This window comes from Nicotiana tomentosiformis, chromosome 2 (genome assembly GCF_000390325.3).
Source record: "Nicotiana tomentosiformis chromosome 2, ASM39032v3, whole genome shotgun sequence".
In the NCBI taxonomy this organism is placed as follows: Eukaryota; Viridiplantae; Streptophyta; class Magnoliopsida; order Solanales; family Solanaceae; genus Nicotiana; species Nicotiana tomentosiformis.
In genome coordinates, this window is record NC_090813.1 from 130,254,478 (window position 1) to 130,271,353 (window position 16,876).

The 16,876-nt window shown below is 35.5% G+C and overlaps 1 protein-coding gene across 3 annotated transcripts; it reads right to left on the reverse strand.

The window, feature by feature from the left end:
• Positions 1–889: 889 nt before the first annotated feature.
• LOC104085170 (protein TRI1-like) lies at positions 890–10,569 on the reverse strand. 3 transcript variants are annotated; one of them, XR_683781.4, is made up of 7 exons: positions 10,124–10,569; positions 7,277–7,391; positions 7,006–7,180; positions 6,067–6,162; positions 4,592–4,758; positions 2,711–3,092; positions 890–1,337 (listed from the first exon to the last, which is right to left on the reverse strand). XR_683781.4 is itself a non-coding variant. In XM_009589145.4 (6 exons), the coding sequence occupies exons 1-6, from the start codon at positions 10,477–10,479 to the stop codon at positions 1,212–1,214; spliced, it is 1,035 nt and encodes a 344-aa protein (XP_009587440.1). In that variant the 5' UTR covers positions 10,480–10,568; the 3' UTR covers positions 890–1,211. The 3 variants fall into 3 exon arrangements, 2 of the variants coding, with proteins under 2 accessions (XP_009587440.1, XP_070052216.1); XM_009589145.4 differs by lacking the exon at positions 2,711–3,092 and having other exon boundaries at positions 10,124–10,568; XM_070196115.1 differs by lacking the exons at positions 890–1,337; positions 2,711–3,092 and adding an exon at positions 3,151–4,168.
• Between the last annotated feature and the right edge of the window lie 6,307 nt (positions 10,570–16,876).

The following is a 16,876-nucleotide window of genomic DNA, read 5'->3' on the forward strand; positions in this document are numbered from 1 at the left end:
CAACCCAGTGCCACGTGAAACCTAAACCTGTGAAGCAAAGGCTTTAGGCCCTAAGTTCTATTGTTAATTTTTCTTCAAAAATAATTTAATTTTAAGGTAAAAAGTAGATCTTTACAAAAAATAAAAGAGAATTACTTGATTGGCCATGTGAGTGATTTTTTATAAGGATCAACCTTAATTAGCCATGTGATTGAAAGAAATTGAGGTTGATCAATATTTAAAATCACAGTTCGATGGGGGTTACAAAAAGGCCAAACTGTGGAAGGAATATATATATATATATATATATATATATATATATATATATACACACATCATGTGGCCACTCTGGTGACCTTGTAGTTAGCAGTTGATCATTTCTTCAACTTTAGACTCATGGTCTGAATGCCAGTTCTGAATTTGAAACTTCAAACCTGGTAGCCACTTCCCTACGGACTTCAGACCACTCGTATAAATCAGCCTGAATATGTCTATCGGTAATCTTCAAGAAAACGGAATCAATCTGGAACGCCAGTTGAATCAAATTCTGTAGGTTTCCATTTACTAAGATAACTGAATACTCTCATTAGCTTCTTGCACTGCTAAACCATTTTGAACCAGGATCCAGACTACAAAAATATCTATGCCTCAATCTCAAGCTAGTCAAAACCAACTATTAAATCTTCACTATCCATATCGTTCCATTTAGACATGTCTCAATAATAACTTAGGTTCTCCAACACTGAAAACTATCTACATTTTCTATTAAACATAACTCCTAGTTAAGCATACCAACATGACTAAGTTTTAATCGCAACTAATTAGTATCGTCCATCAAAAAATGTATTAGAGATGACTAAAGAAAAAACCAACCAAAACCTTTAAACATTGTTGGACAATCATTCAAATCTTCTCCCCAAGATGTCCGCATATATCCTCAAAACAGAGGCACAAAAAAGTACATGAGGAAGGACATGAGTATTCACATTTTTCATCAGAAGTACAGTGCCTCAGTTAATCAGTTTGAGCAAAGCGACCTTTTAAGTTGTCATAGGAGAAGACCCGTGAATCAACTTAAAATAATGTTAGCTTCCCCTATAGTCGTTCACAGTAGTGTCCAAAAACATATACAACAGAGAAGACAACAAAGATGTTAGTATCTAGTATCTAGCTTCAAACATAAAGCAAAATTCTGAAGCCCTTGAGCTTTTTGCAAAATGAAGCCAACCATATCACCGTTCCGCCTTAATAAAATGTGCAGTAAGTAGTTTCGATACTCCAAATCCCGTGAAGGTATCAACATCAAATAGTTCTTTCAACTTCTCATCACATATTATTTTCCTCTTGTCAGACGGATCCTTCAAGATAAACAAAGAAAACTTTAGCGAATGCCAAACTTCCATTAAGTTTATGCTTAGCAATCAGACCATAACATAAATCATAGAATTGAATCTGGAGACGCAACTTCTGACCCCCAACCAAACATGTTTGGAGGCTTCTCAAGAAAACTCAGAAGGAAATGTTAAATGCTTAATAAACCTGGCAATCAATCAGACGATCTCATAGAATTGAATCTGGAAATGCAACTGATGTCCCTCAACCAAATATGTTTGGAATCTTTCTCAAGAGAACTCAAAAGGAAATGTTAAATGCTTAAGTTGTCAGGTGCTAACGAACTGTCAGTGTTCCTTCCTCGTATATAAGAAATTTGCATCCCGTTACATGTTCATCTAAAGTTCCTTCTAGATGCAATGTTAAGTTCCCTGGATGAGAAGAGATGCAATCCTCCACTTACTGGATTGACTCTCTTGCTTCTCATGATATACTGACCCAAAGAAAATAAAAATTGTTTGATTAAGTCAGCTGGCAGGATAAAATACTTCCACTGTCTAAATGAAGGAGCTTAACACATGAAGAGAGTACCCTCATCTACTCTTCTGATAACTAAAGTTGGTGATAGAACCAAAAGAAAATGTAAGCCAAACATAAAGAATGTACCTAGGCAATTATTTATACATTTTAGATCAATGCTCAAGCAACATTCTTAAATTAATTAATTTACGACATTTTTAAGCAAAAACAGACCACTGTTAATATGATAAGAAAAAGTAATGTGAGAGAGGGCATGAGAGCATGCATGACTTTGTCGTTTCTGATTTTTGTAAATTTTGCACACTAGACTATTTTACCGGATGACGGCTACCTCCCACCAACACAGAACCTTAGGCAGATCAAAAGAAATCACTACTTCTCTACATGCCAAAATGGCAATACAATTAAATAACACAAATTTTTTGATAGACTGATAGGAGGAGATAACAAAAGTGGAATTGAAAGAGGAGTAACGGAGAATTCCCTTGTTGGTCAGGAAGCACGACGGGAAAGTAACCAAACTCGTGCAGAAATGAAGAAGCATATTCGCTACTCTTGGCATTGTTGAACCCAACATAGTAAATATGTTGGAGGCACCCAAGAGGGTTGCCTAGTGATCAATTAAACCTTGGAGATCAGGGTTCAAATCACAGCGAAGACACATAACACTGGGTGATTTCTTCCTATTTGCATAAGCCTTGGTGGACAGAGTTACCTAACTCTATCGATAGGAGGTACCAGGTACTCGGGGGGAATAGCGGACGTGCACGCAAGCCGACTCTGACACCGCGTTACTAATATAATAAAAAATATATATGTTGGAGATACGTAGGGAGCAAACTCTGAAAACAAACATTACCTGATTGAGTGACAATTCTTTGATGTCCTTCAAAAGATTCCAATTTTTTGTTAAAGTCCAACATTGGTTGACAGCATGGGTTGTAATTTTGTTATATGCTCTTGGATAATCCTCCCTTCATAAGCTAGCTTTTGGGTTGAGCTGACCAAATGTCCATTTCATAATTTAGTATCAATCCAAATCCATCCCTGCTTCTTTTTTCATCTTTCCTTGGGCCTAGGGCCTATAGGAAACAGCCTCTCTAGGGTGGTAGGGGTTAAGATCTACGTACGCACTACCCTCCCCCAGATTCCACTTGTGGGATTACACTGGATTTTTTGTTGATGAATCCAGACCCAACCTGATGTTGGGTTATCCGTGTTCCAAATCTTCAGTCCTGCACCTAGGGAGGAGAGTTGAAGGTATGAATTGTAGTCTTTTATATGGTTTTGGACAATTCATTTTCTTAACAATTTGACAGAAAATTAAATTCTTGAGAATGGTTCTCTTCCAGAACTACTTGGAACTGACTTATAGCTTTCTAAAATCGGATCTTTCTGCTGGGGGATTCATGTTTAAACTCGTTGAAGCTACATGTAGAAGATTTCTTTGGATAGCTACTTGGAATAAAGCAGCAGTTAGCAAACTGTTGCGGAACTTATGTGTCAAAAAAGATAAACTATGGGTGAAATGGATTCATGTTTATTATGGGATAAGGGGGGATTTCATGGAAGCAACACCAAAACAGGCTTCATGGGTTGTGCAGAAGATTCTGAATGCTAAGAAATACTTCAATGAGGCTGGTTATCATATACTCGATATCACGAGGATGCAGAGGTTCTCTATAAAACAGGTTTATCAAAAACTAATGGGAGAATTCCCTAAGATTACTTGGAGGAAGCTGGTATGCAATAATCAGGGCATGGCCAAATGGGTTTTTATTCTTAGACTGGCTATATTGGGAAAGTTATATACAAAGGATAGATTAGTGAAGTAGGGGATGAATATTAATCCACTCTGTCCTTTGTGCGAGGCTGAAGAAGAAAGTGTATCACGCTTATTTTTTTATTGTAAAGTCTCAAAGCAGGTCTGGAAGAAGTTGCTAGGGTGGCAAGGCATTAGTAGAGATCCTATGACTTGGGAAGCCGAAGTATTTTGGGCAGAGGGACATGCTAGGGGAAAATCTTCTAATGCAGAAGTTTATAGGATGACACTAACAGCTGTGGTGTATTATATATGGCGAGAGAGGAATCAACGGCTGTTCCAAGCAACAAAACAGAGCACCACATCTATTGTCAAGCAGATTGTTCAAAAGTGCACTGTCGAGGGGCTATGAAGAAGAAGCTTAGTGCATGGCTGGAGGAACTCAACTTCTATCCTGTATAAATAGGTACACATCTGAATAGCTTATAGATTGTTTTGTTTCTGAAGTCTGCGAGATTGCTGCTGGGGCTTGTTGTCCAGCAGTAGTCACTTTTTCTGTACATACAATACAAATTTGGTAATAGAGTTTTATTTTACCCGGAAAAAAAAATCAGATCTTGCGAGGTAATGACGGTAGACGCCTATACTGGCTTCATGCGCTTAGAACCTGTCACTAAGTATTGCAAGAAAGCTATTTTGTTTAGCAAATGAAAGTATTAAAGAACTTTACCTGCCTAAATCAAGCAACATTTAAGAATATATCTGTTACCAGCAACAGTGAATACGACTAAGGGCAGAAAAAGTTGAGCACCTACCGCAAGCCATATAGAGAAAGACCTAGCTAAAGTCGCAATATTAAACACACACTATATTGACCTTAAAGCTAGTTTTAAAATTCAGGAATAAAAAGAAAAAGAATATGTTAAGGTTAATTCAGCCGGAGAGAAATTAGAACAGATACCACAAATTAATGTCTACCTGCAAGTTATTTTGCTTAATGTAATCCCAAATTCTTTTAACCACATTGCCTCGTGGCAGTTCACTCTCTCCTGTACCGAGGAACTTTATTAAGGCATCAGAAAGCTGGAGTGGAGCAAGAATTCCAGAGTTGTGCCGCTTTTCCTTTCTCTTTGGCTCATCTGAATCTATTATCAAATATACGAGGGATCAAATATATTATTAACAAATTGTGCATGGCGTATGGACAAAAATAGAATTATGTATGAATCAAAATTTATTAGCAACAAAAACAATGTAGAACAGACAACAACCCTTTAATATTTTTAACGGAAAAGGGCCAAAAATATCCTTGAACTATTTGAAATAGCTCAAAAATACCCTCCGTTTGTTATTGGTACCAAAAATATCCCTGCCGTCTATGTTTTGGACCACAAATGCCCTTAAACTGTTAGTCTTGCCATTGAAGCTGACATGGCAGTCCAATTGGGTTAGATTTGCTTACATGGCCATACACCTAAGCAATCCAGCATGGCAAAATTATTTTTTCGGAAAAATTATTTTTCCGAAAATTTTTATTAAAATACAAAATCAACACTTATTCCGAAAAAAGTAAAAAAAAAATCGAAAAAATTATTTATTTCTTAAAATAATATATATAATATACAAAATAAATTATTTTGGAACGTGCTTTATTATATTGTTCCGGAAATTTTTTCATTTTTTCGAAATAAGTGTTTGACCATGAAAATTTTAAATTTCACTTGAAGTTGAATTTCGGAATTTTTGAAAACTTGAAAACTCCAAAAATTATAAGAACTTCGGATGAACCAATTGAGACTTACAGTAGAGGTGTACCTTTTATGAAGCTATATCAGATAAGCATTTAAAAATTTAGATCAAACTAATTATAAATTCACAAAAGAGAACAATGGAGTTTTTTAATCAAATCATAACCCCAATCAAGAATAATTTTTCAAATTTTTTTACTTTTTTCGAAATAAGTGTTGATTTTGTATTTTAATAAAAAAAATCCGAAATAAATAATTTTTCCGAAATTTTTTTACTATTTTCGGAATAAGTGTTGATTTGTATTTTAATAAAAATTTCCGAAAAAATAATTTTGCCATGCTGGATTGCTTGGGTGGATAGCCATGTAAGCAAATCTAACCCAGTTGGACTGCCATGTCAGCTTCAATGGCAAGACTAACGGTTTAAAGGGCATTTGTGGTCCAAAACATAGACGGCAGGGATATTTTTGGTACCAAAAATAAACGGAGGGTATTTTGGAGTTATTTCAAATAGTTTAAGGACATTTTTGGCCCTTTTCCGTATTTTTAAATATAAATCATGAATTGTAATAAAGTAGCATGGATAAATACTACCACGGCCGTCTAAGAGATTACAGCAAGTTTTTTGGCATAAGGACAGTAAGCATAAACAACTTTCGCAGCTGGGAAATTTTGTCTGAATAGTAGCTGAAGCTAAGTTATTACCTTCATCCTCCTCTTGCTTCCGCCGCTTTTTCTTTGCTGTAGAACTTTTTTCCTTCGCAGTAGAATTTACCGAACCAGAAGTTGTTATTGTGGAAACTGATTCATAGTCACATAGAGATGACAAGTGGAAAATTAGAAATGCAAGACTTTAAACATGCCAAGAATTAATCATTCAACAGGATTTTAGTTGTTAAACCCAAAGGCCAAAACTAACAAGCTGCAACATCAGCTAATATTACATACATAAGATTAATGTTTACTCAAATAGTATTATTGATGTACATGCAGACCACAAGTTGGAATTAAGACAAAACATCCTACAAGAGGAAACATTCTATCATTCTTCATCCCAGCTAATATTGCGTTCATAAGATTACTGTTTCCTCATATATTATTATTGACTACAAGCTAGCCTTGGGCTGCAACACAGGGAAAGGGAAAAGGTTCATAATTGCACAGAATGATAAATGAAGAGAACAAGGTTATGGAGAAATAAGGTGGCCACAATATGACATGAAACTAGTACAGAATGTACTTTTTCAGGAACTTGTAGAAACCCACCTTACTTCCAATAGTTAAGGATCAGAATACAGTCTTGAAAGTGTCTGATTTCTACATGGTCATAAAGCACGATACACTATTACATGGCAGAACGTTAATAAGTCAACAGCATACAAACACAAATCTAGAATTGCAGCCTCTCCAGAAACTAAGCAATTAATCTGAGAACAGTTGCAGCAAGACTTTATAAGAACTGAAGATAAGTTAGTTACAGCATTATTTAGCAAGAAGCAACACAAAACCGATTTATGTACAATATTTGCCAAATGGGAAGAATTAAGTGTCATAGAAAAGTTTACCACAGAGTATTCAGCAAACCAAGGGAAAAAAAGAAAAAACAAAGGAAAAAAGAAAGAATGAAGAGAAGTGCCTCCATACCACCATCAGAATCCAAGGGCCAGATATGTTTTGCCAGGGCCTTGTTCATTTGAAACATGTCTATTTTATCCACACCAAAAAGCTCCCGTAATGTGTCATCACAGTTTATATTCCGCCTATTTGATGGCTCTTGCAAATCATTTTCACGAATATAGTTCCACATCCTCTTCACCACCTACATAGAACATTTGTGAGGATTTAGTTCATGCACAATAATATCAATGTCAATGGAGGCTTTAAAAGAAGACAGAAGCATGCAAATTTGTGATACCTCAGTCCTTGCAAGTTCTGCTTCCCCGGTAAATTTCTGAAGTTGTGGAGAAAGGCTACATACTTTGGTAAATCCACCAGCTTTCCTTTTGACATTTTCATTTTTCTTCTCAGACCTAATAGGATTTAGTGTACCATTAGTTCAACCAGTATTGTCTAGACTAAAATAAAGAGATCCCAATAAGTTAAGCAATTAACTTTTTTCAAACACAATCATTCAGATACTCATATTTTCTCTCCGGGTCATCATGAGATTCATAGCTGATGAAATTTAATGGTAATTATTGTTTGCTGCAAACATTAAAAGTTCGCAAGTTCGGGGTGTTTGATACGTGAGAATTGTCAGATATCGGTAATGTTGTACTGAAGAACAAGGACATGATCTGTGCATAACGAAAAGAGCGATGAACCCACCTCAACCTTTTGTTATTAGCAATTTTCTCTATTGATAAGAAACTTTCTTTCATTAGTTTAAATATCATCTAAACTTAATACGACCGTATAATGCAGATCCGAACATGAGAGAAGAAATCACACAACCACCAAAGTAAACTATCACATGCACACACATGATCAATACCCTGCTATATAGCAGTGACTTCTCCCGGAGAGGAAAGAGCATTCTCTCAGCAAAACTAACTGAAGTTCCACCAAGATAAACTATCAAGTCATGAAAAGGAAATATAAAGCCATAGGTCATAAAAGGGAGGTTCCGACCATACAATCTACCTAAGCTTTCTGATTGTGACTATTTGGAAGGAAGAAGCAAGATTTTGGTCACTATTATATTCGGTGTCTACTTTAGATCTTCCTAACTGTTTCGTAAGATGTCAAACTTTAGAATTTATTTAAGACTGCTATTCGTCTTCTTTTGCACTTTGCCTGAGGGGTCAATTGGGTGGATCATAGATGAAAGGAAATAGAATGGAAACAATGAGCATGATAGTAATTCTTATGTATTCCTTTCCTCCCTATTCCCTTCTTTTTCCTTAAATTTTTGGTTTGCATCTACTTTCTCTCTTAATATGAGGAATTGATCTTATTTTCTCTTCGCCTATTACAAACCAAGTAAATTTCTCTAGTTCATTCATTTTATACATTCTTCAATTAACACATGCATGGATTGGCTATAGTTTGCACAACTTCTTCGGGAGATGCTTATGCTGGTTTCTGGCAGTATATCTGTAGCAGTCATGAGAAAGAATGATAGCAAAAGCAGCTAATGCCTCTGCAAACAAGAGGAGGAACAAGCAATAATCTTTCAGGCCAATGAATCCTGAAATACTATGTTTACTTTTAAATTTTTTTTTTAAATAACATTAATATCCTGGCCCAACACCAATTAGTATTATTTTACACTCTGGAAAAGTGCCCTTCACTTTGACAATCCCAATAGCAAATGGGGGTCATAGTTCAGACATCCAATTAAACAATGAACACAATGAATGAGTTGAAAGGCAATGCCGATATATCAATAATAGCGGTGAAATGTTTAAACCACCTCAAGCAAATCATAACACAATCTAACTACTGTAACATATTTGGTTAATAGAACAGGAAGTGACAGAAACATAAGGATGACAAATTGAGCAAAGACTACAACCTTGACAACAACAAGAACTATTTGTAACCAAAGGAGACAGCAGCAGATAATCACAAGATATCGACTTTCTAAACCCCTCCCCCCCAACTGGCCACCTCCCTACCAACCCTGGAATCTTTTCATCCTTTCAAGAACTCATTGCAATTTGTGGTCCATGAGCCTATTGACACCATCAGGCAGAAAATATACTAAAAGAACCATAGTAATGGTTCAACAGCCCAACATAAGACAAAATACGGGCACCAGTAAACTGAAAATCATCCAAAGAAAACATAGACGAATACAAAAATCAATCAATAGATCAACTAAGCCTCAATCCCAGACCAATAGGTCAAGTATATAAATTCTCTGTATCCGTTCAGCTCTACGTGGCCAACTTCACATTTAATGTTTAGAGGACAAGAATAATTTTAAGAATTCATGTATTATAACTATCTTTTCACATGATGGCAACTTGCTGCAATCTTTCTCCTTTACCTATTTTTTTTTTCTTGAAAAAAAAAAAAAAAAAAACCAGTGTAATGCCACACAGTGGGGTCTGGGGAGGGTAGAGTGCACGCACACATTACCCCTACCTTGGGAAGGTAGAGAGGCTATTTCCGATAAGAGTAAAATGCAATCTTTCTCCTTTATCTGTGCATGTAACCAGCTATACAAGACTCACATAGGCAGAGCTGATGTGAACAACCAAAACAACCAAAAAAGGAAGCCCGGGGTACTATCTTTTTTTTCTTTTTCAGAAACGTAATATATCTTTTATTAAAAACAGCACTGTTGAAGTGCTATTTCTAGATATGTATCCAAATTTCAGTGGAAGAAAACACTAGATTATTTCTTCACATCTGTCTAAACCTTAGTGGAAGCGGTACTTCTGTTGGTGGGAAGTAGCAAGTGGCAGGTACTTCTGCTGGTGGGAGGTAGCAAGTACACTGTAAATTAGTGAGGTACGCTCAATTGGTCTGGACACCACCGTTTTTTAAAAAAGAATATAGAAATATATATCATTAGCAAAAACATCCCTTAATTATTTAGGCAGTGTACACGTCTAACAGCTATTCTAAGCTATTACCTAGTAGTATATCTTTTTTTCACAGAAGAAATGCAAAAGGAAATGAAATATCTCATGCATGATTGTAACAATGTCGTCTTATAATAGAAGCAACGGAATGTATCATTTAACATTTGAACAAGGCATAAAAAAAATCACCTGAACATCAAATGAACATATATCAAAATTTCACATACTTTTTCTTAGAACTTCTTCGTTTTATTTTAGTAACAGCTTCAGATTCCTCTTCCTCTTCTTCTTCTTCTTCTTCCACCTCCTCATTCACCGCATCTTCTTCTTCGTCACTCACTTCCGCCGACGGTCCTTCATCAACTTCTTCATGCATTTCTCCTTCATTTTTCTGCTGGTCAAGTTGAAACTGGCTTTCAAGGTAAAGATCAACTTGTTCTCGGATGAAGGCTTTTTTATCGGATAAATCGATACCGAAGTCCTCTTCGAGCTTTCGTCGGACGGCGGTGGTGGTGGTGGTGGTGAGGTCGGAAGTGCTTAGGAACTCACGCAGCCGGCCGACGAGCTCCGAGTCCGATACCATTTCCTCTGGTTTGGGTAAAGTTAGGTTTGAATGTTTAGAAAGAGAGGAGAGAGGAAGATGGATGACTCGGTGATATGAAATGGCAATTTTGGGGCTGAGGTGGAGTAAAGCGAAAATTTGCCGTGGATTTGGTGGGGTAATGTCTAACACGTGGGTCTCGGGTAGCAACAACGAGGGCATTTCGGTCCAGTGTAAATTTGTCTTATTTTAGCAAGTTACACGTTTTCTTTTCTAATGGATTTTACCAAGTACAAATGGATTAGGCTTATGAGATCAGTGGGTATAGCCTGATGGTAAAAATTTATTTATACCTAATTAATAGCAGCATAATATATGTTTATATTATTGAATTTTTATTTAATTATAATTAATATAATTTATTTAATGATGATAACTTGGTATAGCTCGAATATAAACATTAGCATGATTAAGCTTATACCGTCATTTCATCTTGTTTACAAAAAATATAGAGAGAAAGTTAGAATAAGTTTGAAAATATATTTTAGTATTAAGCTCACAATTACTAACACAGTATAACAATAGAAATAACAAACTTATTTTTAATGATCTAAATTTTATGTCAAACTAGATATTAGATATTTTTTTCTATTATCGTGATCATATACTTGTGGTAATCATTTTCGCTGCTACGGAGGTATTCTCAATTGACAAATTCACCCTCGCCTTTCTTTAGTGTGGGGCCAACGGGCTCGATATTTCACGTGTTCTTAAAGCGACCCAGTGTTGCTTTTTAAAGGCCAAATAGAAAATTATTAATCGTGTTTGCTAGCAAAAAGTATATTAAATATATATATTATTTGTATATAATATATATGTATAAAATATATTTTTAATAAAAGAGTAGTTCTGTGTACAAAGTATTATCATTCATATAAGCTTGGAATTTGATATAGATAGTTTAACCAAATACAAGAATTAGTTATTATTTTCACGGCTCGAATCCGTAACCTATAGGTCACGTGAAGATAATTTTATCATTGTTCCAAGACTCCCCTTCAAAAAATATATATTTTATCGACTATTATTTTTTGAAGCAATTAAAAATATATAATTCTCTTTTGTAAAATTTTCATGTGCCCCTCAATTTTGCACGATCAATTGAATTTGTACCCACTTTTCAAAAAAATTTAACTGATACCCAATTTTTGGATAGTTTTAGATACATACACTTTTCTCTTTTTCTTTATGTTATTTTCTTCTTCTTTGTGCTTAGAGTTTCTTCTTCTGCTTCTTAGTTGCAAAATGAGTTTGTTAAATTTGTTGTTATTTTGACAATTTGATGATTAAGATTTGTTCTTTATAATATTGAAAGTTATGTTTCAAATTTGAGCTAATTTGGAGTAGATTTGGGTATTGAATCATGTATTTAATTCGAATAACAAATTTATGTTTCAGTACTTAAGATTCGAAATCTGAAGTTGCATTCAATAGATTGAACTACTTAAGATTAGAATTTCTAAAGTTACATTTGAAAGATAGAAGAACTTCAAAATTGATTTCTGAATTTCCATTGAAAAGATTGAACTACTTCATGTTCAAATTTCTAAAGTTGCATTTGAAATATAGAAAAACTTCAGATTTGATTTCTGAAGTTGCATTGAAGAGGTTGAACTACTTCATACTCGAGCAGGTACACTTTGTAAGATTTTGTGTAATGTAGGTATAACTTTGATGTTAGGCTAAAAATTCATGTTTTCGCATGTAATTTGCCTTACATTATATCTCAATCTTGTTAATTTTGGTATAAATATTTGTGACTCGTGCTTAATAATGGTGTTTATATGTGTAGGAGTCAATTTGAAGTGATTTAGCAAGCTTGCATGCAAAGTGAAGTAAAAGCAGAAGAATTTGGAGGGAATATGATTTTGGTGCCCAGGTTGGTGCCAGGCACCAACCAAAACGCCAAAGGCAGAATAGTGGAAAATTAGGCGTCCTGATTGGCGTCAGGCGCCAAGCGAGACGGCTAAGGGCGGATTTCGTCCTAATTTGGCCAAGACTTAGTAGTTCCAACCCTACACGCCCCCAACATATATAAAAGGGGTTCTAAACCTATTTCTTAGAGGGGAGACATTATTGGATAAGCAAGAAGGCTACGAGAACACTTGGAAGCAACGAATCACAAGAGTTTTCTCTTCCGTTCTTCCTCAATCTGTATTTTAATGCTTTCAATTATTGTCATGATTGTTAATATAATTATGAGTAGCTAAACTTTCTCATCTAGGGTTTGATGGAACCTTTTGAAGGGTGATTTTTTTGTTGCGTTTTATATAATTGAGCCATTGGATTTCTCTACTTGTTTAACTACGTGTTTATTATTATTGACTGAATGGCCATCAGTTGACTGTGCCTATTTAGTATGTATTGCTTGGAAAATGGTACGTATTTAGGTAGTTGTTGAACAACATCACTCCTAACGTATGTGAGGAATCAATACGGAGGGTTTAAAGGTGGGATTAGGAATAACGAAACCTTGATGCGATCTTAGTGAGCAGTGAATTAGCGTCAGTTAGCGTAATTCGGAAGAATATGTCTAGTAAATTGTAGTAGTTTCTCGGAAGAGAATTACAACACCCGAAGTACTCACGATCGGTAGAGAATACTTAGGCGAAATTAAAGAAAACGTAGCGGGAAGGATTCTGACAATTGGGAAAATCATAACTCCAGACCTCCTTAGTCTTGACTCAAATTTCATCCTTGTTAGTGATAATTTTATTGCTTTATAATAGTTGTTAGTTAATTAGTTAGAAATAAATATTATAATCTTTATAATTAAGAAATTATTTGGACTTGTGTTTCTTAGCAATATTAAACAACAATAGTTAAGTCTCAGTTCTCTGTGGGATTCGACTCCAGACTTGTAAATCAGATTATATTTGCAACGACCGCTTAGTCCTTTTTATAAGGCATAGTTGGGTGTGATCAAATTTTAGTGTTGTTGCCGGAGAGCTAATGGTGTAGTTGTAGTTGTACATATTGGTAGGTTTCAAGTTTGAACTTTTTTTTTTAGTATTTAATTGTTGTTTATGGTTTGCATTGGGGACAATGCACAATTTTAAGTGTGAGGTGAAGAGATTGTTTGGGTGATTTTCTATGATATTTTAGTTGTGTTAGTTTGACTAAAAAAAATAAAAAATAATTGGACTTTTCCTGATGATGGATCTCTTGGACAACTTTCTTGAGGGATTAAGGTTCAATAAAAAATTTCAAAAATATTTTGTTTTTATTATTTTTTAATTTTTAGTTAGTCGTAAGTAGATAATAATCCCCCTTGATTATTTTTTTGGTATCGATTCTTTTTCAGGGGATGTAACTTGAACCGGATAATTTTTATTTTTAGGAAACCGAGGTAAGAAAACTTGAGTGTTCTATATGCCTTTTGACCTGTTGATGCTAGCATTGTTAGGCCATAGCATGCAAATTATCTTCCTAACATGTTTTAATGAAAGATATGCCGTTAAAGATTGAATCGACTGTATGTGACGCCTTCTCTCAGTTACTTGACTCATTGTTCATGTAGTGCTTTATTGTTTAATACTTCTTGACTTTGTGTAACTTTTCTAAACTTGAGAGTTGGAATGGAACCGTCTGACTGGGGTCATGTGCAATGTGTGATGTGAGGTTTTGATTACATTATGTGTTATCCTGTGTTTGTCTAGAACTTGCCCTGTGTGTTAGTCGAAGCGAAATAAGTAAGCTTTGTGAGTCTAAGAGATGATGTAGGTGTTTCTTTGATTGTCTATTGAACAATAGCCACCATATATAAAATGATCTATAGATAGCCCATTTGAGCCTATAAGCCTTTTATTTGGCACCCACATTACAAGTCGATTCCCATTTTATTCTTAATTAAATCTTTTCGAATCTTTACCTCCGAAAGCACTTTCGCTAGAAGAATAAGGTGAGAGTTGGGGTAGCTTTTGAGTGGAACCATAGAAAGACCAAAGGTGCATGTATGTTTTGGAAGATCATTAGCTGGGCAACCTAAATTTATAGAGAGTGTTGAAGAAAATATACCTCATATTCATCGTGATTCGGGCTAGTGAATGCATAGTTGTGCTTAAAGAAGAAGCGCCAAGTTGTATATGGTTTCGTGGCATTGATTGAATTGGTCATGAAAATGTATATTATAGTGTATTAAAGTGCTTAGGAGGGCTAGTCACTATACCCAAAATATATCCTACCCGTCCCTTAACCTACATTACAACCCTTAAAGACCTAATTGATCATAGACTTTGCGAGCTTAGATTAGTGGAATTATACACTACGGGCAAGCTTATTGTCACACCTCCTTTTTTCCGAAAGGATAGGGGATAGGGGAGTTTTTCCAATTAAAGTGAAAATATTCGAAATGAAATTATTTATTTGATCAGAGTCGCCACTTGGAATAAGTTATGGTGTCCCAAGTCACCGGTTTGTTTTAAATCCCAAATCGAGGAAATTTGACTCTATTTATGGTCTGCGAACACAGAAGACCGGGTAAGGAATTCTGTTAACCCGGGAGAAGGTGTGAGGCACCCCCGAGTTTCGTGGTTTTAGCACGGTCGCTCAACTATTAATAATTGGCCTAATTATCTGATTTAATACATGTTTTAAAACCTAGTGTGCATTTTTATCTTCTAAAACGCTTTTAATTATTTATGGAATTATTTCTGGAACAAGTCACGATGTCGTACACTTGTCGTTTTGGCACAGGTCGCAAACCGCGCCACATGAAATGCACCCGCGATTGACGACATGCTTATTTTTATTATCATTTGAAGTTACGGTCAAGTCGCGTAAAACGCGCACTTGAGTTGGGATTCATGTATCGTGACCATGCCACGGGAACCGTACCCATGGTCACGATGATTTATTAATCGCGCCTAAAGTAAACTGGCGTATTTAAATTTTTTCCCTAAGATCTAAACTTTGAGATTATTGCAGAGGCACATATTATGGAAATAGAGTTGTTTGGAAGTCAAGAAATATTTTATTTACTTAGAGTATTGACAAGTTATTTACACTTAGAAAACTTTATAACTTACTACTCAATCTTTGAAATTACAAGGCATTTATCTATTATGAAAGAAGTGGGCTAGCTTTATCCTAAAAAAAGACATGGTCTAGCAAGGTTCATTTGACCCAATTCTATTAAAAGTATCATGATAAAAATCAATCCAAAACCAGGATAATGGACTGTGCACTTAAAATCTAGTGAATTGAATCCAGCCCCAAAGTTGCCCGTTAAACTCTAAGAAAATCTTTGAAAGTAATCATCTGACCTTAGTTTCTTCATATCATTATTTTATAGCTCCTAAGATAAATCTAACAAGAAAACCAAAACGACAAAAATACTAATAAAATAAATAATAGTAATGACGTAAGCCCACTTAACTAATTACATCTGGTCACCATGAGAGATACTGTTCTCAAAACAATAATTAAGAAAAAAATAGTTTTTCTAACATGGATAAACATATCAATTAGGACAACACATTATAAATCAAAATAAAACAACTAAAATATTGACATAAGAAGCATCGTGGAAATCAATAGACGAGTTGTTAAAGAAGAATAAGACGGACCTTTTTGGAATAAACTTTTCACTTTATTGACATAAAAATCTCCAAGTTTGAATTACCGAAGGATGGTGCCGGCTACAACTTGAAGGCAGATAGGTCGTCGGACGGAGTTCAAACAGCCTCGACGGATCTGGATCGCGAATGAACGAGAACCTCACTGGAAAAGATCTCGAATAGGAGCTTTCTCGACGATAAAACTCGACGGAAGACCTTATTGTTTTGAGAACCTCTGGACGTGTTTGTGCGAGAGGTTCTGGGATGGGCTTGGGCGATGATTTGGTGATTGTTTTCGGATGGTTTAGCAGTTGGTCGTCGGGCTGAAACAATGGAGTTTTAATGAAGAAAAGGGGCTGCTTTCATGGCTGTTTGGACGGCTATTTTGCTGGAAAAATGAAGCTTTGTTTTGCTGGTTTTTATGGAGTTTCAAGGCTTATTCATGGTGGTTTTAGGCTGTTTTTGTAGCTGGGTTTGGGTAAAGAGAGATGAGCTTTACATGGCTATAAAAATGGTATTCAATGAAGGAAAGGACGTGAAGAAGATGGGGTCGAATCCAGCTTTGTTGGGGGAAAGCTTTCTCTTTCTCTCCTTCTTCGTTTCTTTCTCTTTTTTGTTGTTTTTGTTCCCTTTGGTTTTCAGATCTCCCTCCTCTGTTTTTGCGTCTCTATTTTTTTTTCTCTTGCCGCTGAAGTGGGGGAATTAGCTTAGGGTTTTTGGGTGTTAATTTGGTTTTTATATGGTAGTGGAGAGTGAGTATTGGCCTTTAGATAAAAGTAGATCAATGGCTATGATTAAGGGAGGGGTTTGATGGGTGAGAA

Excerpts from the sequence above, each read along its gene's own strand:
- LOC104085170 (XM_009589145.4), bottom strand. The coding sequence starts at position 10,479 with ATGGTATCGGACTCGGAGCTCGTCGGCCGGCTGCGTGAGTTCCTAAGC. Across the intron at positions 7,392-10,123 it reads CGAAGAAGTTCTAAGAAAAA|GTCTGAGAAGAAAAATGAAA; the intron begins GTATGTGAAATT and ends AAATCCTATTAG. Across the intron at positions 6,163-7,005 it reads GCCCTTGGATTCTGATGGTG|TTTCCACAATAACAACTTCT; the intron begins GTATGGAGGCAC and ends ACTATGAATCAG.